General features: G+C 45.3%; 1 protein-coding gene across 2 annotated transcripts in view; it reads left to right on the forward strand.

Annotated features, from left to right (window-relative positions):
- The window catches only part of LOC142907489 (NACHT, LRR and PYD domains-containing protein 3-like), a 32,881-nt gene extending 15,605 nt beyond the window's left edge, over positions 1-17,276 (forward strand). For both annotated transcript variants that reach the window (XM_076057061.1, XM_076057062.1), the window contains 5 exons: positions 36-1,710; positions 13,190-13,273; positions 13,849-13,935; positions 15,769-15,852; positions 16,642-17,276. In XM_076057061.1, coding sequence (XP_075913176.1) covers positions 36-1,710; positions 13,190-13,273; positions 13,849-13,935; positions 15,769-15,852; positions 16,642-16,708 — 1,997 coding nt within the window. In that variant the 3' untranslated portion in view covers positions 16,709-17,276. The remainder of the gene's footprint in view (positions 1-35; positions 1,711-13,189; positions 13,274-13,848; positions 13,936-15,768; positions 15,853-16,641) is intronic.
- Positions 17,277-23,124: the final 5,848 nt, after the last annotated feature.

Consider the following 23,124-nt stretch of genomic DNA (forward strand, 5'->3'; position numbering starts at 1 on the left):
ACTGATCTGCTCGTTAAATTATTTGTGTCATTTAGATAAGCCTGGTGATGATTTCAGAGAATTATTGCTGAAGCTGACATCATTAACACGAAACTACGACGCACGACCTGGAGAACCTGCAGTGTTTTTGCTGGAGAGGATGGTGAAGCCAATTCTGGTTCCCTACTACCGCCATCAAGAAACCAAGGAGCACGAGTTACTAGCGAGAGGCAAGCAGCACGAGGAGCTGATGAAGAGAGCACAGAGAGAAGGGATTACTTACAAGAAGCTCTTTGATCACATTGGAAAAAAAACACACCCCCGACTGGTTATTGTAGTGGGGACTCCAGGCAGCGGTAAAACCATGTTGAGCAAATTCATTGTGCACAGCTTGCTGTCAGGTGAGAAAGTATTTGCACGACGCTTTGAGCACATCGTGCTCATAAGGTTCAGGGAGATAAATGATATTGGAGAGGTGTCACTGGCAGAGCTGTTTTCTAAGCTGCACTCATGTTTGGGAAACAAAGCGGATGAGGTTTTCGCAAACCAAGAGAGAACCCATTTTGTTATGGACGGGTTGGACGAGTTTGGAAAGCGCCTTGACTATGCCAATGCGTGCACCGATCCACGTAAGACGGCAACAGTAGAAGCCATCATTGCTGCCCTAGTGAATGGAAATCTCTTGCCCAAGGCCTCGGTCTTGATAACGACCAGACCCATTGCCATGGAACAACTGAGTCAAGTGAATGTTGATCGAGCTGTTGAAATCACTGGGTTTTCCAACAAAGATAAAATAGCATTTTTTTACAAATTTTACCAAGATAGGAGTCTAGCAGAAAGGGCACTCAAGCTCCTGCAGGAAAATGAAACAGTGAATACATTGTCCCAGAACCCTTCATTCTGCCATATAGCAGCCATTACACTGAAGGAACATTTACAAAAGTCTGAACATTCTGAGATTATCCTCAAATCAATGACCGACCTCTTCACACAATACGTGTTTGGGCTCATAGTACACCATGGACGTGGCAGCTGCTGTGCCAAGGAAATTGTATCGTCTCTTGGCAATATGGCTCTGAAGGGGGTTCAGCAAAACATCCAGATGTTCAGCCAAAAAGATCTAGAAGAGTTTGTTGTTAGTTCTTCTGAACTAGGAAGTACATTCATCAACAAAGTGTTCACATGTGAGGGCATTAAACAAGGGAGTTGTTATTCATTTTCACACTTGACAATGCAGGAATTCTTTGCAGCGATAGCTCTGCATCTGTCACATTCAACATGGCCAGTGAATGACGTCATCAAGGCTATTAAGGACAGCAAAGATGGGAGGTTTGATGTGTTTCAGAGGTTTTTTTGTGGACTGGCATCAAGCACTCCATGGAAGTTCTTTGAGGGTATCTTGGATCCTCCATCTGCAGATTATCAAAAGGAAATAATCGAGTGGCTCAATCGCAGCATGAAGAATCGGATGGTTGACAAACACAGGCTCAACAGTCTCCTGCACTGCGTGCACGAGCTGCACGACCGCAAGTCCCTGAGTGATGTCACTCGGTCCATGACTGAGATAGACCTGTCATTCACAAGGCTGTCCCTGCCAGACTGCGCTGCCATCTCCTGGATCCTGCTGCAGCGAGAAGAACCTGTGGAGACACTCAACCTGTTCGGCTGTGGCATCGGCACCGAGGAAATGAAGAGGCTTCAGCGTGGACTGCACAGATGTAAACATCTAGTGTAAGACTGGCACACCTTGCATTCACTACTTCACAAATTGTGTGTGCATAATTGTGCGTGATATCAACTCAGTTTCAATTGAGCACCAGGTGCAGTGTGTAAAACATCGCTACTCGGGAGACAAAAGCAGCCGGGCGTGATACTGGCCACCCACTCCATCATATGCCATGCCGGCTTTCATAGGTGCTCCCTAACGGCACTTTCCCCAGCAGTCTGTTAAGGCTATACGGCAGATCTTTGTCTATAAGAATCCTCACTTATTAACTGTGCATACAGTACAATGTAACTCCATTCTCACGTAAACACTCGGTCTTGCGTAGCCCAAGCATGAACACAAATTTTGACAAATTCTTCCCCTTGCCACTGCCATCATTGTCCTCACTCACTTCACTCCTCTCCCCGCACGCCACGCTCACCCCTCCCTTGATACCTCCCATTAACCCCCAATCTGCACCTGCCTTCACTTTTTCCATAACCCATCCCCCACCCTTGCCCATACCTTCACTCTCCAGCCGCATACCCACTCCCACTCATCCACTGAGGGATGAGGTTCGGTGAGTGAGTGCGTGCCTGCTTGAGTTGGTGGGTGACTTGGTGGGTGGATCGATGAGTGAATATGTGGAGTTAAGTGAGGATGTGAGTGGCGTGTAAGTGGGTTGGTGAATGAGTGAATTAGTGTGTGAGTGGGTTGGTGAATGAGTGAATTAGTGTGAGTGGGTAAGTAAATGTACAGTGAGTAGGTGGGTCCACAGTGAATGCTGCACTCACTGTACGTTAAAGTACAAAAGGAAAAAAAAGTTATGCATATTCATGGATGCTGTAAAGTTTTCCATCATCTTCAGCAACATTTAATTAGCGATAATGATAGCCCTCACACTATATGCAGGGAGTGAGGTGACCTTAGGCCATACTGAGAAAATGTAGCCCTGATTGCGACTGCGGTGGAGAGTGAGGGTAACGGTTTGATCCACGTGTCCGATTCAAGCCCCTGGTTCACAGTGGATCATGGTCAGTGATTGTGCTCACCACTACAGAGACAGCTAATTGGTAATGGGTGTTAATCTTAGTTGTAAAGCATTAAAGAGACAATGATCCCCCAAGTAGCCCATATAAACTGGTGGGGAAAGTGAAGCCAGTGACAGGGAACAAGCACACACTATTACACTGCACTTTAGAGCACAAAGACAATCTCCCCGTGGAGCCTGCATACACTTTTGAGGCAAGTGCTGATCGCACTTCCCTGACCAGCACCGTCCTTGGCTGTCTTTCTCTCCCCATTGCTGATGTTAACACCACCAGGTACTCATTTAAGGCAGAGTCACCCTACGGGAGTTCCAGGACCAGAATTTTTTTTCATCACTCACCACTGATGCTGTTTACGGATATTGAACCCAGGTCACTTCGTTTGTAATGTAATGTGCCAACGACTTTCCCACCATTCCCCTAAACGCATATAAATACACAATCAAAGACACTCGTATATACACACAGACATGTACACACACAAACGTACACATAGTGTACATATAAACTCACACACTCCTACACATGTACAAGTACAGCCTTTGGTCAGTCTACTGCTGGATAAGGCACTCCCACACCATGCAGGTCTTGGGGGTTATTTGACCAGACATCACCAATCTTGTCAGTGTGGGTTGGTGTAGAGCATAGAGATGAATGTTGTTCCATTGCCATAACGCAGCTCCGCAGGCTACAACAACTGTTGTTATACATGTTAGTCTTGGGTAGAAGCACCATCCAGCCTCGAGCCTATTTAGATTTTCAGATTTATTAGACCTTACATGTGTAGTGTTCGATTTCACTCGGACAACTTTTGTCTTTCTTTGAACACCGTTTTATTTACAACTCTCAGCATGTCCTCAATATTTTACAGTATCCATGTCGCCACGGCTCGCTCGTTGTGCTTCACTCGACTCGCTCGCCACCTTTGTCTCTCCACTCCCCCACGATTACTTCGCTTACTCAGCCGCTAACTTCTTCATCTCTGCTCTCCTATATCACCGTCACTATGCTCTCTCCACTGCTAACTGCTTCGTCTCTGTTCAGCTTCGCTATCGCTACGCTCTCTCCACTGCTGGCTGCTTCTCTTCTTCAGCTCCGCTATCGCTACGCTCTCTCCACTGCTGGCTGCTTCTCTTCTTCAGCTCCGCTATCGCTACGCTGTTTCCAAGCTCTGTCTCCAACTCTGTCTCCCAAACTCTGTCTCTCCAACTCTCTGTCTCCAAGCTCTCCACACTTCAATTCCCCGCTGTTCACTCCAAGCTCTCCAACTTCAACAACCTTGCTCCAATTGCCGACCCCCCAATTTATCCCCGCTCTCATTACTCCCCAATTAATTAGTCCGTGTCCCAACGACGCTCCGCATCGTTCGAACCTGTTTCTCCTCCAGACCTTTAGGTGCCACTCTAGCCTTGGCAACAGCTCCAGCCAATCACAGCCGTCCTTGGTTCACCCAGCTTAATTGCCCTAATATAACCTGCACTGTATTTGCCTTCGCTACAGGCTGACCCAACATAACCCGTAGTGTCTGTGTTATCATGTAATCACGCTGAACACATCTTTGAATTCAAAGGGAAACCCATGGAGACGCGACCGCTGCACAGGCGTTAGTTCAGGGTTTTGCATATATAGATCTCGCAACCAGTCCGGATCATCTCCATCACCCGGCAACATCTCACTCTGTCCCGTTGCCAAACACGCCTCCCCTTCCGGACCCGGCGCTGCCGTTGCATGCGCCAACGTTGTACCCTCCAGAATGACGACCGATTCGTGTCCCACGTTTACAATTTGTATTAAAGGGTCGCAATTTGCCGGTACAATAGTCAAAGCCCCTACCAAAGTGGGCATCCGTGATACAGCATTTGAGGGCGTCAGCAATATACCCTCCTGTTGCTCGCCGAAAGGCAACTGTTTTTTAAAGCGCAGCGGCACAAGCATCTGCGTGCCAGGCGGAACGCGAACGGTGCGGCTCACCACGGCCTGCACCACGGCATTCGCAACCGCAAGCTTAAAAGACGTTCCCAAAAATTTTAGACATTTTCCCGATGGCAATTCCAAACACCCCTTTCTCTATAGAAATTCTAAGTGGCATCCTTTGCAAATAATCCGTTCCCAACAAACACGGTACCGCCAAGGCCTTGGAAACCAAAATATTCCCCGTAACGCTCACTTCGCCAATTTGATTCGTCGCGACCATACAACCCATAATACCGAGACTGCCACCATTTGCTACTATGCACGGCCCATCAACCGGTTCTAGGGCCTGGGGCAAAGTTGGCAATAAGCAAAAAGTTTGTAACGAGATAAGGGTCGCAGAAGCCCCCGTGTCAACAATAACTCTGACCATCACCCCTTGAATAAGTGCCATCACATCCGACGACCCCGGCGCAGCTCCCAAAACACGATGCACCAACGCGCCCCACACGTCCTGACCGTGCGCAACATACGAATGAGATGTGAATGGGTGAGATGACGCAGATTGGTGATGTGGAAAGAGCGGCCGTGTATTGAATGTATCGCGACTCACCCGGAATCCTCGGTCCTGGGAGAATCCTCGGTTGTAGCTGGTCGGCGCCCTTGGAAGGCCGCCCCTGCGCCACCAGCAGTCGCGGGCAACATGTCCTCTCCGTCCGCACTCGTAGTACATCCATACACCGCGGGGCGACGCAGCATGCCCGCCGGTGGCACCCCGGCCGCCGCTGCAATCGGCGGTGCCTCGCCCACCGCCACCGCGCTCTCGGACGCGGCAGCGCTCAGCAACAGCAGCTGCGCACCCACCACCGCTGGCTCATCGCGGAGGTCCAGGTTGACTTTGATGTTCCTGGCGATCTGTAGAGACATGTCATCGTCGTTGTTGCTGTCAGGAAGCGAAAGGACGACTCGTAGCTCCTTGGCCAACTGCAAAAGCTTCTCCTGCAGCAAGGAATCCAGGGCCTCCTGGTCCATCGCCAGGTATGCTACTTGAGCGAGGGCCAACAGCGCGCTGCGGAATGCAAGAGGGGATTCCGTGTCCTCCCGCTTCCTTTGCTGGAATCTACGTTTGGCGACCGACCGCGGCTCGTACACCTTGCTCATTGCCGCGAATGCCCCATCCATTGTTGACCTGACGGTGGCAGGGAATCCATTAAATGTCGCCAAGGTATCATCATCGAGGGCCGTCGGCAGTGCCCGCAGAGCGGCACCCTCAGTCCACTCCAGAGATTGATAAGCTGCTCGGAACCGTCTTGTAAATGCCGTCCAATCCCCAACTTTGGCCTCGAACCGCTGCACATGAAGTCGCCGTGCTGTTCCCGATGGTGGTGCTTCATCGTCGTCGGATTTCTCCAATCGCTCCGACCCCGCGGCAACATCTGCTGGTCGACTTGACACCGTCGGTTGCATCTGGTCCGATGTCACAAAGCGGTTAAACGCCTCCGTCAATGTCGCCATCCTGGCCTCCCACTGGGCCATGAGGACTCTCCAATCACTCGACGGTGCGGGGGTCTCGGCCTCGCTCGAACCGCTGTCTCATTCTCTAGACTCTCGTTCAACCAGGCCCTCCGGAGGAGTATCGGCCACTTGGCAGGACACGGGCAAGCACGTCCTCGTCGTTGCTGTCGTCGGATGAGTCCACCGGCACGTTCTTCTTCTTGGCCGCCTTCCTTGACATCTCGGCATGGTTCGTAGTCACTCTGACACGAAATGTAGTGTTCGATTTCACTCGGACAACTTTTGTCTTTCTTCGAACACCGCTTTATTTACAACTTTCAGCATGTCCTCAATATTTTACAGTATCCATGTCGTCACGGCTCGCTCACCGTGCTTCACTCGACTCGCTCGCCACCTTTGTCTCTCCACTCCCCATGATTACTTCGCTTACTCCGTCGCTAACTTCTTTGTCTCCGCTCTCCGCTATCACCGTCGCTATGCTCACTCCACTGCTAATTGCTTTGTCTCTGTTCACCGCTATCACCATCACTATGCTCTTTCCACTGCTAACTGCTTCGTCTCTGTTCAGCTTCGCTATGCTCTCTCCACTGCTGGCTGCTTCTCTTCTTCAGCTCCGCCATCGCTACGCTCTCTCCACTGCTGGCTGCTTCTCTTCTTCAGCTCTGCTATCGCTATGCTGTTTCCATGCTCCATCTCCAACTCTGTCTCTCAAACTCTGTCTCTCCACTCTCTGTCTCCAAGCTCTCCACACTTCAATTCCCTGCTGTTGACTCCAACTTCAATTCCCCGCTGTTCACTCCAAGCTCTCCAACTTCAACAACCTCGCTCCAATTGCCGACCCCCCAATTTATCCCCGCTCTCATTACTCCCCAATTAATTAGTCCGCGTCCCAACCACGCTCCTCGTCGTTCGCACCTGCTTCTCCTCCAGACCTTTAGGCGCGACTCTAGACTTGGCAACAGCTCCAGCCAATCACAGCCGTCCTTGGCTCACCCAGCTTAATTGCCCTAATATAACCTGCACTGTATTTGCCTTCGCTACAGGCTGACCCAACATAACCCGTACTGTCTGTGTTATGTAATCACGCTGTTTCCACTATGCACCTTCCTACTCCACTACACATGTACACTAATATACACACTCTCATATATGAATATACAACAACAACAACAACCGCCATTCGCCACTAAGTGGCGGTGACGTCACCACGACGCTTGTGCCAGGCTATGTGCACCCTGAGGCCACGTGAAGTGTCGAACGCCCGCTGGCAGGTGGTCACGGGGCAGACCCAGGTGCCACGGGTCGACTGACTGAGATAACTGGCTGATGCACCACCTGTGCCCCCTACTGTGCCAACCTGCTGTGCTTTAGCCACCCGGCGCTCCGCTCGCTGTTGTGAGCGTCGCTCCTCCGCCCTCCGTTGTTGTTGGAGGGCGACTGCCTCCAACTGCCCAGTAGCATCCTTCACGAGCCTCCTCCACAGAGGCCGATCTTGACACCGCTGGTACCAGTCATCGGCAAGTCCACTCAGCTCCACGTCCTCCTGTACCACATCACTCCATCTCTTCTCTAGCCCGTGCCGCGCCCGCTTAGCCCCCTCAATCCGGCCAAACAAAAGCTGTTTCGGCATGCGTTGGCTGGGCATGCGGGCTACATGACCCAGCCATCGCAGCCTTGCCTGCCGGAGGAGCTCACCGATGGGACCCTGCCCAGATCTTTCAAGGATTTGTGAGCTCCTCACACAATCCAGTCTGGTTAAACCCAGGATGGATCGTAGGCAGGCCAGCCTAAATGTTTCTAACCGGCGAAGATGTTCCATTAGGGGGGTCCACGTTTCGCAAGCGTAGAGAAGGGAGGGAATGACCGTGGCCGAGAAGACCTGAAGCTTAGTGCGGAGCGACAGACCAGGTAGCTTCCACACAGCGTTACGCAACCGATGAAAAGATATTGCCGCTCGACTGATTCGGAGTGAGACCTCTGCTGTACACACTTTACACACCCCTGTTTGAGTCTGCAGTTTTAATGTGACAGTATTTTTTTACATGAAAATGAATGCAAGGAATCTTCATATAATAAGGATTCACATTCATGAGGCGCAATTCATCCAGTGATATGAGTGCGCCATGGACAAATTAGTGAATATACGCATGTATGTGCGTTATTTACTTTCGTTACTGTGTGTGTATGTAGGTGTGTAGACGAGGAGTAGTAGTGTCGTGATTAGCGCTACGCTACGCTATGAACCCGGCGTCCCGGGTTCGATTCCCGCTCACGACCAACACCGGTGACGATTATCTGAACCGGACCTGGGCCTCCCTCTAGGTCGACTCAGCCTCAAATGAGGACCTGGTGCAGTGTGTAAACATTGCCACTAAGGATACAAAGGCGGTCGGGGTGGTGTAGGTCACTGTTGTATATGTTGGTTGTGAAAATTTTGATGAAAATAATAAAAATTAAATGAAATTTGGAATTTGCGTAATTATCCGCAATTATGTTAGGTGATGCAATTATGCGCATAAATTATGCTAATTCGAGATATAATCATATTCATTAATGCTCGTGTGTGTGATTATGCTATTGCAATCCGTTATTATGATTAGGCCCCGCCTCGCTGACGAGGGTCGGATTATCAATCGGAATAATACAATTCTTCGTATGAAGTTATACAGGTGCTGTGAGCATGCCAGAGTCAGCTCAGCTTCCTTGTTTAACTTCGTATTATCGATCGGTATAATACAATTATTCTCGTTTTAACATTTACTGAGTGTATTAGTGTGTTTATGTCAGGTCTCCAAATTGAGATCTCAACGCAGAATACAGTTCTTATAAATAAGATTATTACGCACGAAATCAGGAAGGACACACGCAACCACTTCTGCGTTAATCAATTTTATTCTAAACAAAACTTTAACATAAGGATATGCGAACTCTCAAGCTCGGAATTTTCAACACAGCATCAACACAGTAAACATCAACGATTGCGTTGTTTCACTTTGACAACTGCACATATTATTAATTCCACTGCGTAACGCGAGCTTAATTGGTGATAGGGAGAGTCGTTAAAACATGCAGGCACGCTATTCTACACAAAAACCTTAACACTCTAATATGGAAATTTTTGTACTTGAAATTGTCAGCATAGTACTACAGGCAATGTTCATTTCATTGATCCATCTCTTCAACCCTCAATAATCACGTTGTTAATTGGGTAACGGAACAATTGATTGCTTCCTCTGGGTACCACGAGCATATGGAAAATACGAATAAAAAGTCCTTAGTAGTTCATCCGACGATATTCATGCGAAAAGGCAGTCAAAACAATTATTATTCTCAAAGGCAAAAGTATACGTCAATGGATTCATCGGCAAGATTATGCCATTAAAAGAAAACGAACGACTGAGATACTTCTAAATGACCGTATCCACGTAACTCAATAGGCAGCAATGTTCTTCACGATCAGCACCTTGGAATGTCACTCTTCTTGATTGTCCCGATATGCGTGTTGTGTGTCTTCCTGAAACAGACGCAGGGTGATGCGTCGTGAGGGTGAGAGTGTGGGGGGAGGGTTATACGAACTGCTTTGTTCTCTTGCTCGGGGCGTCGGCTTGGCTGCTCGTGCTGGCAGATACGGTCTCTTTCCACTGATGTAGTAGCTGCGCCGCACGTGCTCTCTGTGGAGATGCTCGAACGCGCTCTTTGCTGGTTCGCTGACTCTTTTGCTCATGGGCGGCTGGTCAGGCTCTTTCCATTGCTGGATGAGCCAAGTCAGCACACGCTTGGCTGCTGGCAGCTGGCACTCAATGTAGAATAAAAGTCTTTTAGCGATATTTCTTTCAGCTCTGAACTCACACTCGGTGGCACATCGCTACTCTGCCAGCCTCGCATCCTCGGTTGATCGCGGGGCCCCCTTGGAGCCTGCCGCTCGCCACCCTCTTCTGGCGCTTGCTGAGCTGTTGTCTTGTTGAACTGTCGAGTGTGCTATTGTCGCTCACTCTCAAAACTTGAAAATTGTATTTGCACACCTCTTACACAACTCTGATAGCTTAGTATGATACAGCTTATCGCAATCCTCGATTCTGCAAGCGACTCAAAACATCAGGATGAATGTATAATAACTTTCAGCGATACTCTGTCTGCCCATGCCGAACTCAGCACCTAACGTCCCCTCGCCCCTCTTCTCTGCGGGACACAGCACCCATTGCTAATGTCTCGAGGCCATGCCTCGGAGCTGGCTTGATGTCTTCTTCCGAACGCTGTCTCGCTGTCCTTTGCGGAGCTTAAATGTGAAATTCCCTCTCCTCTCTCCGCGTCTCTTGCGAGAGAGAGAAAAAACAGATGCCCTCCCCGTCCGCTGTCTCACCGCGGTCGCGCGCGTGATTGCCCCCCTCCCCTCTTGGTGACCCCGGGCGGCTGTGTTACATCAAACAGGTTTGTTTGTGAATTGTCCTTTGGCAATCTGGAGATTTTGCAGATAGTCGCTAACCTCTCTTTGCCCCGGAGGTTATTATTTATTTATTTAAACGACCTTTTTACGATCTCCCGTTGCTGTTTGCTGGTCCTTGTCGTAGCGGTGTTTATTTATTTATTTCAGTTACTATTTAAAAAATATCGGCAAATATTATTATTGATTTTAATTGTGGAAAAAGGGCCATATACAACACCACCCACCCCCTCGTGTGCCGTTCCGGCCTTCATAGGTGCTCGCTAACAGCACTTGCCCCTACAGTCTGTTAAGGCTACACGGGGGATCTTTGTCTTTTTTGTAAGATGAGGTCTTGCAAAACAACACCCTTATGAACACAAACACGTTTCAGATTATAAAGGTACAGTGCAGTATAAATGAATGGATGATTGTGAGTAAACTCCTTTTTGTGAATGCCACCTATGATATATAAAATGTCTAACACAGAAGCATTGAACAATGAGCAGCTTTGCTCATGAACGTGTGTGCTCTGGTCACGTGCACCGCCATTGTGAGTGTCCCTCACTCACCGCGTGTTTGACTCCGCGGTTCCCGTGGGCTCAGTGAGTCAGCGCTGTCCCTTCCCCTGTCCACCCGGGTTTAGGCTGAGTGAGAACGAGATCAGAGACAGGGGACTCCAACTTTTAGCCGACGGGATGTTGGAGAGAGAAGGGAGTTTGGAGACGTTAGTGTTGAGTAATTTCCTGATGCACACACACTAATATAGGTACACCTAAACAAATATATACACATATATGGACACAAAACACAAATATACTCACTATACCATAATAATGTATTTAAACGTCGATTATAACTTTATTTATATGCACTCATCAATTAAGTTATTAGCCACACTTATTACAGCACTGTTAACCACTTAAATAACAATACAATTACATATTGACTTAAAGCTTTCGTGACTGCAGGAATTCATACTCTTTAGGTCTTTCGGTAAAGTCATGTAGATAGAAAATAATATTTGATTATTTTTCTATCTACGTGACTTTACCGAAAGACCCAAAGAATAACAATGCAATTACCATTGTCACATTACCTACTATAACCAATGATATTGTTTCAACTATATTGTGTTAATACAGTAGATCATCGATTATCCAGCAGCATCGGAGGGGAGGGGTACTGGATTTTCAAAAAACACCAGATGATCACATCATTATTTAAAATAGCTTGTTTTTGCACATTCTTGAATAAGATTATGTTTTTAGGTGTTCTGCATATATATTGACTGTTTCAAATAGTTTACGATATAAAAATCGCTTAACTAAATATACAAAGACAAAATAAATATCTTGCTGTAAATAGTGACTATTTACTGTACCGCACTCAGCACTCCAATATCGAAGACTCTGCATGGGGTGATGTGCGTACAACGCTCTTGTTCAACAACTTGTGTTAGACATCGACTTGTGTTTGACAACTTGTGTTTGACAACTTGTGTTTGACAACAACAACAACAACAACATGTGTTTGACAACAACATGTTTTTGACAACAACAACTTGTGGTTGACAACAACAACTTGTGTTTGACAATCGCCGGACTGATGCAGCCTTCAGACCGGTGCTCTGGCGAACGCCGAACTGCACGCAATTTTCGCCGGATCAAGCTGTATATTTACTCTTTCTATTACTGTAGTTGTTAGTCATGAAAATGTATATAAGTGCAGTATTTTCATTGTTTAAGTTGTATGTAGTGTATAATGTACTGTATATATTTTTTGATGCGGAAATGGGAGGATGTTCTGAGGAAATTAGGAATGAGAGGCTACTGGAAGAGTTGTTGTGGAAATGCCGATATGCAGGCCAGGTGCTAAGTTACCTTGTGCCAGACAGTTGTCACTGGGGGTTTCCTTTAATTACATTGTGATGAGATGTTACATGAAACGCTTTCAGATGTGACCGCTTACAGAATGATGCAATATCGAAGATAAATCATGATTATTTGATCTATATATACATACACAGAGATTCTACAGATAACTTTTAGCAGACTTTTGGGTCATGTACTGTTCGGGAACACCTAATGAAGACCAGAACGGCACATGAGGGGTTGGGAGGCCAGCACCACACTCAGCCAACTGATGTTTACTTACTACACCAGGTAGTAATTTAAGGCTGAGTCGACCTAGGTGAGGTCCATGGCCGTTTTAGATATTCATCAATGAAGTTCGCCGTGAGCGGCAATCGAACCAGGTTTGTGGCTCACTGTGCTAACCACTGCACCACTACTTCCCACGTGCATGCACACAAATATGCATGCACTAAGATACACATGTACCAAACACGTATAGAGATGGACTTACACAAATGCACACATAGTAGACATTCACACACACATCACATTCAACCCAAAAATCTAAACAGCAGTTGCTATTTGCAAGCTCCTATTAAAGTTGACACGAGGTTCATTTGTGCACAGTAGCCACAAACACGACCCTCAACCACTGTCCCATCAACCACCACCACCCCTCACCATCCCCCACTCTGTGCCCAGACCCTCCACCCATCCCCTCTGCCCCGACTAACCACCTCTTCTCTTCCTGCAGTCTGTATCTTTGTTCACTGACGGACAAGTCGGGTTCCTCTCTCAGTGTCATCCTCAAGGCCAACACAGGTTTGAAGATTCTCAGGTAAGCTCTGCTGTTCGTTTCTCACTTGTGCTCTGTGCACTAACTGCTAATTATTGGTGCAACGCGTTGTCAAGTAAACATTTGAATGTGAACACATTTAATCTTGCTGTCCTGCTTAATCGAGTCCACTTTAAAAATGTTTTACTGTAATCTTAACACATTTGTTTAGTTTAACACATAGGTTAAAGCAATATTCATATTCACAACATTGTTAGCAGATACATTAATTGAAAACATCTCCCTGTGTTCTCGATGAAAATGTACTTCACTTGTGTGTGATCCTCTCTTGTAACTTTGTGTTTATATAAACACAAACACTTCATATTATAAAGGTACAGTGCAGTATAATTGAATGGATGATCGTGAGTAAACTGATATTTGTGAATGCCACCTATTATATATATAAAATGTCTAACAGAAGCATTAAACAATGAGCAGCTTTGCTCATGACGGTGTGTGCTGTGATCACGTGCACCGCCATTGTGAGTGTCCCTCACTCACCGCGTGTTTCACTCCGCGGTTCCCGTGGGCTCAGTGAGTCAGCGCTGTCCCTTTTCCCGTCCACCCGGGTTTAGGCTGCGTCGCAACGAGATCGGAGACAGCGGCCTCCGACTTTTAGCAGACGGGATGTTGGAGAGAGAAGGGAGGTTGGAGACGTTAGTGTGAGTAATGTCCTGATGCACACACACTTATATAAGTACACCTAAACAAATATATACACATATACAGACACAAAACACCAAGATATTCAGTATAGCATAATAATGTTGTATTTTAACGTCGAATATAACTTAATTTTTATGCACTTATCAATTAAGTTATTAGCCACACTTATTACATCACTGTTAACCACTATTAAATAACAATACAATTACAATGGTCACATAACCAACTCTAACCAATGATATTGTTTTAAATTATATTATGTTAATATATTAGATCATCGATTATCCGGCAGCCAGATTTTCAAACACAACCAGATAATCGCATAATTATTTAAAATAGCTTATTTTTGCATATTCTTAAATACGATTATATTTTGATTTAAAGCTTTAGTGACTGCAGTAATTCATATTTTTAGCTCTTTCAGTAAAGTCACGTTGAAGGGAAACAATAAAATAATAAAATATATATAAAACAATATATTTTTTATTGTTTTATGTATTTTATTATTTATTGTTTCCCTTCAACGTGACTTTACCGAAAGAGCTAAAAATACGATTATATTTTTAGGTGTTCTGTATATATATTTAATGTTATTAAATAGTTTGCGATCTAAAAATCGCTAAAAGTAAATATACAAAGACAAAATGAATATCCTGCTGTAAAAAGTGACTATTTACTCTTCTTGGTTTCGGTAAAGTCACGTAGAATGGAAATAATAAAATAATAAAAATAAAACATTATAAAATTATCACGACGTTTTGGCCACAACATTTACTAACCGCACTCACCACTCCAATATCAAAGACTCTGCATGGGGTGATGTGTGTACTATGCTCTTGTTAAACAACTTGTGTTTGACAACAACAACAACTTGTGTTTGTCAATAGTTGGACTGATGCAGCCTTCAGACCGGTGCTCTAGTGAATGCCGAATTCCACTCAATTTTTGCCAGATCGCACTTTATACTTTCTGTTTCTATGACTAGTTATTATTCATGAAACATTTATATACGTGCAGTATTTTCATTGTTTAAGTTGTTGTATGTAGTGTGTAATGAACTGTATATATTATTTGACACTGAAATAAAGCATAGCTGCTTGTTTTGTCACGCACTTTGTGCCGATCGCCGGACTGGTTCAGCTTTTGGAGCGGTTCTACCGGTTTCATCGGATGTTGGAACCCAGATAGGCACGCTCTGGATATAATCAATGATCATCTGTATTTAATGTCATAGATTACAATTAAGAATTTTATATAATGAACGGCTGCAATCTTGACATTAATTGCCCACCCATACGTTTACATTAATAACACCACAACCTGACTCTTATTAAAGCCATAAATCACCAATGGCTCTTATTCGCCAACCCTATACATTTGAACATTATTTGATCCTTACCCAATATACAGTTTAAACTAGCCTTTGCCTCGTGATGGGTTACGTGGACATCTGTGAAAAAGAGCTTTTTAGCTTTTCAGATTCTCTAATATAAATAAATATTCAGATTTATATTCTGGCTCCTCTGCCTGTATCTAGTGGCCTTGCATGGACAAACGCGATTTTTAATACAAAATATTGCAGACCTCGCCAAATGCGGTGGGTTACGTTCCTGTAAAATGCCGTGTTGGACAAAGCCACATTAAACAATTAATAGACAAATAGGATTGCATTCCTGGGTCCGAAATGATTACTCCCTCTGTTTAGCTGATTCTACCAGATTTCCACCCTTATTGTACTAAAAGGTGTTGAGTTGCTCTCCATTTCTTGTGAGTGTGTACACTTTTATTTTCCAGTTTCACCCCACTCAGTGCCTCTTCTCTCCCTGTAGTCTGATAGAGTGCTCACTGACGGACAAATCGATCCCAGTTCTCCATGACATCATGATCACCAACAAAGCATTGAGGAAGCTCGGGTAAGTTATGCAGCTTGTGTCTCATACGCGCTCTGATTGTTGCTACAAACAAAACAACTTAGATTCGTCAGTAACACTGTGGTCTTAGCAGGAGAAAATATGGAAAAGGCAACGTTTTGGAAATGGACCTTCACAGCATGTTTGTGTGCTATGAGAGCCATTGCCAGAAGTGGAGTGAGTAGTGGAGTGTATTCCAGTGCATTTAATATTCTCTTTGGTTCTTTCGGTAAAGTCACGTAGAAAATAAAATCAAATAATAATAATAGAATAGACGTTCCGATTGCAACACAAGCAACCATCATCAGGTAAGAATGAAAAATAATAGCAAACTTAGAAACACAATGCAACACAACACAGAACCGAACAGCACAACAGCCAACACCCCACCTGGCTGACCCCGCTCCTCCAAATAATCACAATATTCATTATCAGACCAATGAATATGACCAAACGACTGAGGAATGTGCCTAATCTTAAATCTGCAAGATAAGCAGGCTTTAGCCTGGAGTGCTGAGACGGGTGACCACCGCGCATAACCACAGGAGTTATAGGCAGCAGAGCTAAGTTGCAGACAACAGACTGCAGTGTGCAGCACAATCCACCGTTGTACTTCACTACGATCCTAGATCTGCAGTCCTTGCCATCACAGGCCTGCACTGACCCGCGTGGTGAAGTATGGTGAAGCAGCTCTCATGGCATGGGGAGACCTTCATCCAGCATGGCTGTTGTGGGGGCTGCGTGGGTCTTTGTGTGAACCCGCGTCAGCGTGAACCTCTCTCTGTGCTGCAGGGTGGATGGCAATCGCTTCAGTGAGGAAGGGAAGCAGGAGTTGAGGAGCAGATGGACTCACCTATGAGGCCTGGATATTTAGATATAAGCTGAGAGGCCGTGCTGGCCCTGCAGCAGATGGAGCTGGTCCACGCACGACTTGAACAGCAGCCCGGCTCATTTTACCTCCACCGCTCCGATCGTCGACCCTGACTCTGAGACGACAATGAGCTGGGAGCTTTCTCTGTGAGCTCCACATGGAGCCAAGGGTGAACGCGACTCCAAGATGCTGATGAGTGTGGTGATTCCAATAATGTGTAATAATGTGTAAGTGTATTTATGAATATGTGGTATAGGGAAGCGATGTTGGTGGCATGTGGAAGGGGTGTCGGTGGCTTTTAAATGGTCTGGCAGCTCACCATTGTTTCACTGAGTAGGAATGTTTGTCATGAATGTGCGTACATAGGGGTGTGTATCACACTCATGCAGATATCCTCGTCTATTTATGTATGACTTCAATATTCACCCTCTATCTTTTTTATATTCATGCATTTTAACTTTCAGTTGCGCTATGATCGGTCTAAAAATAATCTTCCAAGCCGACTTCAGATATAAGAAATGTACTAACGATTGTTATAAAGTTGTTTTACTCTGAATTCTCTTTCATTGCTCTAATTGATTAGTTTTCGATTTTGGTGCCTCGGATCACACTTGCAATTGAAACTATCCAGGTTAAAAACCTGGCTAAACAAATACACTTGATATTTCTTATCTTTGATTATACACATCTGTATACCAAATAACAGCACTTCAGCCTCGAAATGCTTAACAACGTATCAATAATTCAATTTTAATGTATACATTTATTGGCAGACTGTCATTGTCTGGATGTGGTCTGGGAATGTTTATTGCTGCCTTTCCCAAGCTTGGGAACTGATGCAATTTGAACTTGCATACTTTTAGGTATTTGTTTAAGTAACGCCATGGTGGTGTGATGTCATCTTCCTCGCCTGGTATGCAAGAGTTCAGGGGTTGGATTTCGACCCTGACACCTGCTGTATAGTTGGAGTCTGCATGTTCTCTCCGTGGTCACTTGTTTTTTTTTTCCTCTGGGTTCTCCAGTTTTTCTCTCCATATTTAGAAACATCCGTTTACATGTATTTGCTGCTATAAATTTTCACGTGATAATCCACTTCCTCGAGCTATTATTAGTGGCTTGCTTCTGAAAAATTAGATAATAGCTCTGGGCCTTTCCTGGTAAGATAAAAAAAAAGAGTTTAGTTTCATTTGTATATTTTAAGTGATTTGTTCACCTTTACTTTACTGTGCACTCTTATCGTGTTGTATTGTATTGGTTGTTGTAACTTTTGTCCTGTCTCTACTGCACTCATTGCATTACTCCAGTATAAATGTTCAGATTCTGCTATTAAGTGTAGATTTATATTTATATACTCAGCCTTAACTGAGTATCCATCGCAGTGTGTAAACATCAGCACTGGGGAGACAAAGGTGGCCGAGCGTGGCACTGGCCACACCACACCCTCGTGTGCCATGTCAGCCTGAATAGGTGCTAACTAACTGGACTTTCCCATACAGCTTGTGGAGGCTACATGGGGAATCTGTGTATGTTTCCTCGTGTGTGTGTGTGTACTGTATATGGGGGATCTGTGTTGTACTTGTGTGTGGGGGTAGCCGTGGTTTAGATGGTGATGATGAAACACGGGAACAGAGAAGAGACTCCCAGCGACTCCACTCCTCCGCTCCCAGTGTCAGCGCGTTGAGCTTTTGATGCAGGAGGTTTAGGAAATGTCCATTTGTCTGACTCCACTTGCTTCTCTTGCTTGTCAAGCATTCTAACTTCTCGCATGGACTACGTGCTGGAGAATACAAACTCGGTGTAACTCACAAGAGGACTCTCCTGGTTACTCATGTGGCGTTGCCATTTAAATATTTCAATGTTATTGAATAGTTTTGATATTGTGCGCAATGCTATCATCGACCGTACTAATGGTGTCACGAGACTAATAACATAATGTTTGGATATCTCACGGTGCAGTGCAAGCATTTGTGTTCGATAGCGGCCCACAAAAGTGGATATCACAGAGCTACCAGTCAAATGCATTCCACTAACACTCAGTTTCAGACAGACCCTTAAACTGAGATATCCGCAGACTCACATTTAGATATAAAGACTCATATAGACACAAAAAGACAAACAGAGAAATGTACTCACACTGAGCTAGAGACTTACAGGGATGCATAGACTCACACAAGGCACACAGTCTCGCTTCGACAAACACACTCACAAAGAGACTCATATCAACTCAAAGCTACAGACTCACGAAAACGTCCAGAGAATCATACAGAGAGCCCCCCCCCCCCCCCCAACTAGCACCGCCCACTCTACCACTAGGGATGCCCATTCCATCATGAGACCCGCACACTCCCCAACGAGGCCCGCCTACTCCCTCACTTAGCCCAACCCACTTCATCACTAACCCAGCCCACTACCATTAAGATCTGCCAATTTCACAGCTTGCCACGCCCACTATACCACTAATCCCTCCCACTATTATCCCACTCCTAGTTAATTTTCTGATCTTTAACCGTCTGGACCACTGTTATTCTCGTCGTCTTGGTCTCCCTGAATCAACCCTCACTCTCCTCCACAAATACAAAATTCTTCCACACAAGTTATTTTCAATCTACCATTTATTTTTTACATTTTACCTCTCCTACTTCAACTTCACTGGCTTCCCGTTCACTACCGCTGCCTTTTAAAATGCCTGATGCTCATCTTCAAATCTTTCTAGGGCCTTGCCCTACCTCATCTTGCCCCTCATCTCCTTCCATGTGCCCTCTCGTCCTCTCCGTTCCCAATCTTCCCTGTCCCTCCATCTCCCTACGCCCAATCCTTCTCTCTGGACACCTCCACTGGAATAACTTTCCCCAGCACATTAAGCAGTCCCCCTCCTTAACCTCATTCTGTTCCTCTCTTAAAGCCTCACCGCTTCTCCATTTCCCATTCTCTACCCCTCCCTCCCCTATCATTTTGTCTTCTGTTTTCAGATGGCTGATGTAGATGCAGAGTAACAACTACAATTTCACATTCAGGTGGTCAAGCCAGATAACCACGTCAAGAGTAGCGCAGTGTGTCATTGTCATGTGGATCGGACATTGCTTCATTGTATGTTGATTGGTCTGTTCTGGATGACCACAGTTGAACACTGGAGAGTTTTTAATTTTCCATTTGTGCATCAGCTATCTGCATCTGCCATGGTTTGTGCAGTGGATGCGGTTTAGGGTGGACCATGAGCTTCTTGGAAGATCAAACCCAGGGATCTGCCTTGGGCCTTTCACAAGGTGTTCGTTAACATCTCGCCACCAGATGAAGTGAACACCACTACGGTGTGCTCGGGATGGGTGTTCAGTCGTGATCATTTTAATCCATTCTATCTCACACCTGCCCACCGTGTCGTGGCAGTTTTTCTGTTTTTCCTGCATTGCATTTTTTATTTTAGAAAATATTTAATCTGGAAAATCCATTGCGATAGAATATCTTACGTGCAACGGTGCAAAGGAATATCAGGTGGAGCAGTTGCAGTGCTTAGATGCACCACACGACAAACCCATGGCCTGAAAGCAGTCGAGTGAAGAAGAATCAGTCCTGCCCCCCCTCGCTTCACCAACCCATACAGGGCGTAATGGTGAAATATAGAAAAAAAGCATTTACTCGTTGGTTCTATTCGGTAAAGTCACGTAGGTAAAAAAGAAAATAACAAAAATCACGACGTTTCGGCCACAACACAAGTGGCCTTTCAGGTGAAGGGACCGTGCTGTCATGAGGACAGCGTTGGAGTGAAGACAGCCAAGCCCAGGTCGCGTCCTTTAAGCTATGTGGGAGGAAGCAAAACGCTTGACAAAGGAATTCGCATAAAAATTAGCATGATGTACGTAGGAGGTGCATGGGCCATGATGGACCAGGAGCGGGTGGGGACCATGACGGACCAGCAGCGACCGAATTCGCGAGCACAAATCAGATTTGAAACACGGCAGAACGAATTCTGCCGTAGCTGACCACTGTTACAACGCTGTGGGTGATCACGATATAGTTTTCTCCGATACCAAGGTTCTCTGCAAACCCACGGGTTTTTATCAGAGATTTGTCCACGAGGCAATTCAGATTTACAAACACAGACACAATTTCAACCGAGAGGATGATTTCAAATTAAGCAATCATTGGAAAGATGTTCTAAATCAAACCACACATTAAACAAATTTTCAATGGTACAGTAATTTTTTCTTCAAGTAGTGGTATTCCAAACTTTCACAGCTGCATATTTCACTCCACACACTCACTCCACTCACTCACTCACTCCGCTCACTCACTCCACTCACTCACTCCACTCACTCACTCCACTCACTCCACTCACTCACTCCACTCACTCCACTCACTCACTCCACTCACTCCACTCACTCCACTCACTCACTCCACTCACTCACTCCACTCACTCACTCCACTCACTCCACTCACTAACTCCACTCACTCACTCTACTCCCCCCCCCCCCCCCCGCTGCTGGTCTGTCATGGTCCCCACCCGCTCCTGGTCCATCATGGCCCATGCACCTCCTACGTACATCATGCTAATTTTTATGCTAATTCCTTTGTCAAGCGTTTTGCTTCCTCCCACATAGCTTAAAGGACACGACCTGGGCTTGGCTGTTTTCACTCCAACGCTGTCCTCATGACAGCACGGTCCCTTCACCTGATGAAGGCCACTTGTGTTGTGGCCGAAACGTCGCGATTTTTGTTATTTTCTTTTTTACCTACGTGACTTTACCGAATAGAACCAAAGAGTATGGATCCTTGCAGTCACGAAAGCTTCAAATCTAGAATTGATAACCTCTACGGGGAGGGCTTTCACCTATCTGTTAGCGCTTTCAACAGACAACGGGACAATAAGTCAAAGCTCATCGAGACGCTGACCTTCCTCAAAAGATGCCGCGACAACAAGGTAATACCCATCGCTTTCACACTAACATCTGCTGCTGTATCCTCACCGAATTCTAAACAGATTCTGTTTAAGGCCAGCCTATCTTTTATCTCAGAGAGGATAAGACTACTCCGTTTTGACTCGATACTTTAGACAAGACTCTCCTACAAGCTCATTTAACGCTAACACAAAAATGTCACCTGCTGATTGGAACCACGTAGACAACATGACTGCTTCTTCTGCCGATTCACTTTCAGTCAAATACAAAGCTAACTTGATTTCTAAATTCAACCACCTATCGAAGAAGAACCCAGTCCCACATATAACAAAACTAGACGTTAACAAAATCGTCATTAATCAGAGTAGCACCCCGATTTCGGACAATCTGAAAACAGTACTGGCTAGAGGGCTAAATTTTGCTGTCACCCCGAAACATTCCTGTAGATATCATCTTTCAGGTCGATGCGGCCCTTAAAGGCATAGGACACATCCAAGCAGACGTTGCGAGAGCTGAAATATCCACTATTCCTAAGAATGCTAAGAAATGTTGATTTAAAGCTTTCGTGACTGCAGTAATTCATATTCTTAGCTCTTTCGGTAAAGTCACATTGAAGGGAAACAATAAAATAATAAAATATATATAAAACAAGAAAAAAATTCTCACAACGTTTCGACCATAACACAAACCATCGTCATCAGGTGTGTCGGTTTGCATACATTTATTTATTTTTAAACGGTGTATTTTAAACGGTGTTCTTTGTAAGCCATCTGGCTACCATGAGAGATTCGTTCATGAGGCTATCCACATATACAAGCACAGAGACAATTTCAACCGAGAAAATGGATTCTGGCTTAGCAATCATTGGAAAGATTTGATAAACCATTTCAGGTCTTAATTGATTGTTCACGCTTACAGTGGCTTTCAGACAGCATACATTAATTTTCGTCTCCCCCCTCCTCTTTTCAGAACATAGATGGACTAGTCCTTCTAAATAAACTGCCAAATCGCTGCACGTGGCGCTGACGTTTTTTATAAATATATAAATGCACCGTTTAAAAATAAATACATTTATGCAAACCGACACACCCTGATGACGACCGTTTGTGTTATGGTCGAAACGTGAGAATTTTTTTTATTGTTTTATATATATTTTATTACTTTATTGTTTCCCTTCAACGTGACTTTACCGAAAGAGCTAAGAATAATGCTAAGAAACCCATTAGCAACACAAGCAAAAATGAACGCTCTGAACTCGCGAATTTAAAAACCAGAAGTGATATAGTCATCCTCTCAGCCGACAAAGGCAACGCTACTGTAATTATGGATAAAGATTCGTACAACAACAAAATCCAGAACCTACTCAACGATGGAAGTTACTCAAACATTAAAAATGACCCTACTAATAGCCTAACTATAAAAACCAACAAGATCATCACAAGTTCGACCTCCCTAATCGAACCAACTAAACGTCCCTCCTTAAAACCTTCTGCTGCAAGACCCCCTAGATTC

Source organism: Petromyzon marinus, chromosome 79, assembly GCF_048934315.1.
Source record: "Petromyzon marinus isolate PM22_M1 ecotype Great Lakes invasive population chromosome 79, UKy_Petmar_22M1.pri1.0, whole genome shotgun sequence".
Lineage (NCBI taxonomy): Eukaryota > Metazoa > Chordata > Hyperoartia > Petromyzontiformes > Petromyzontidae > Petromyzon > Petromyzon marinus.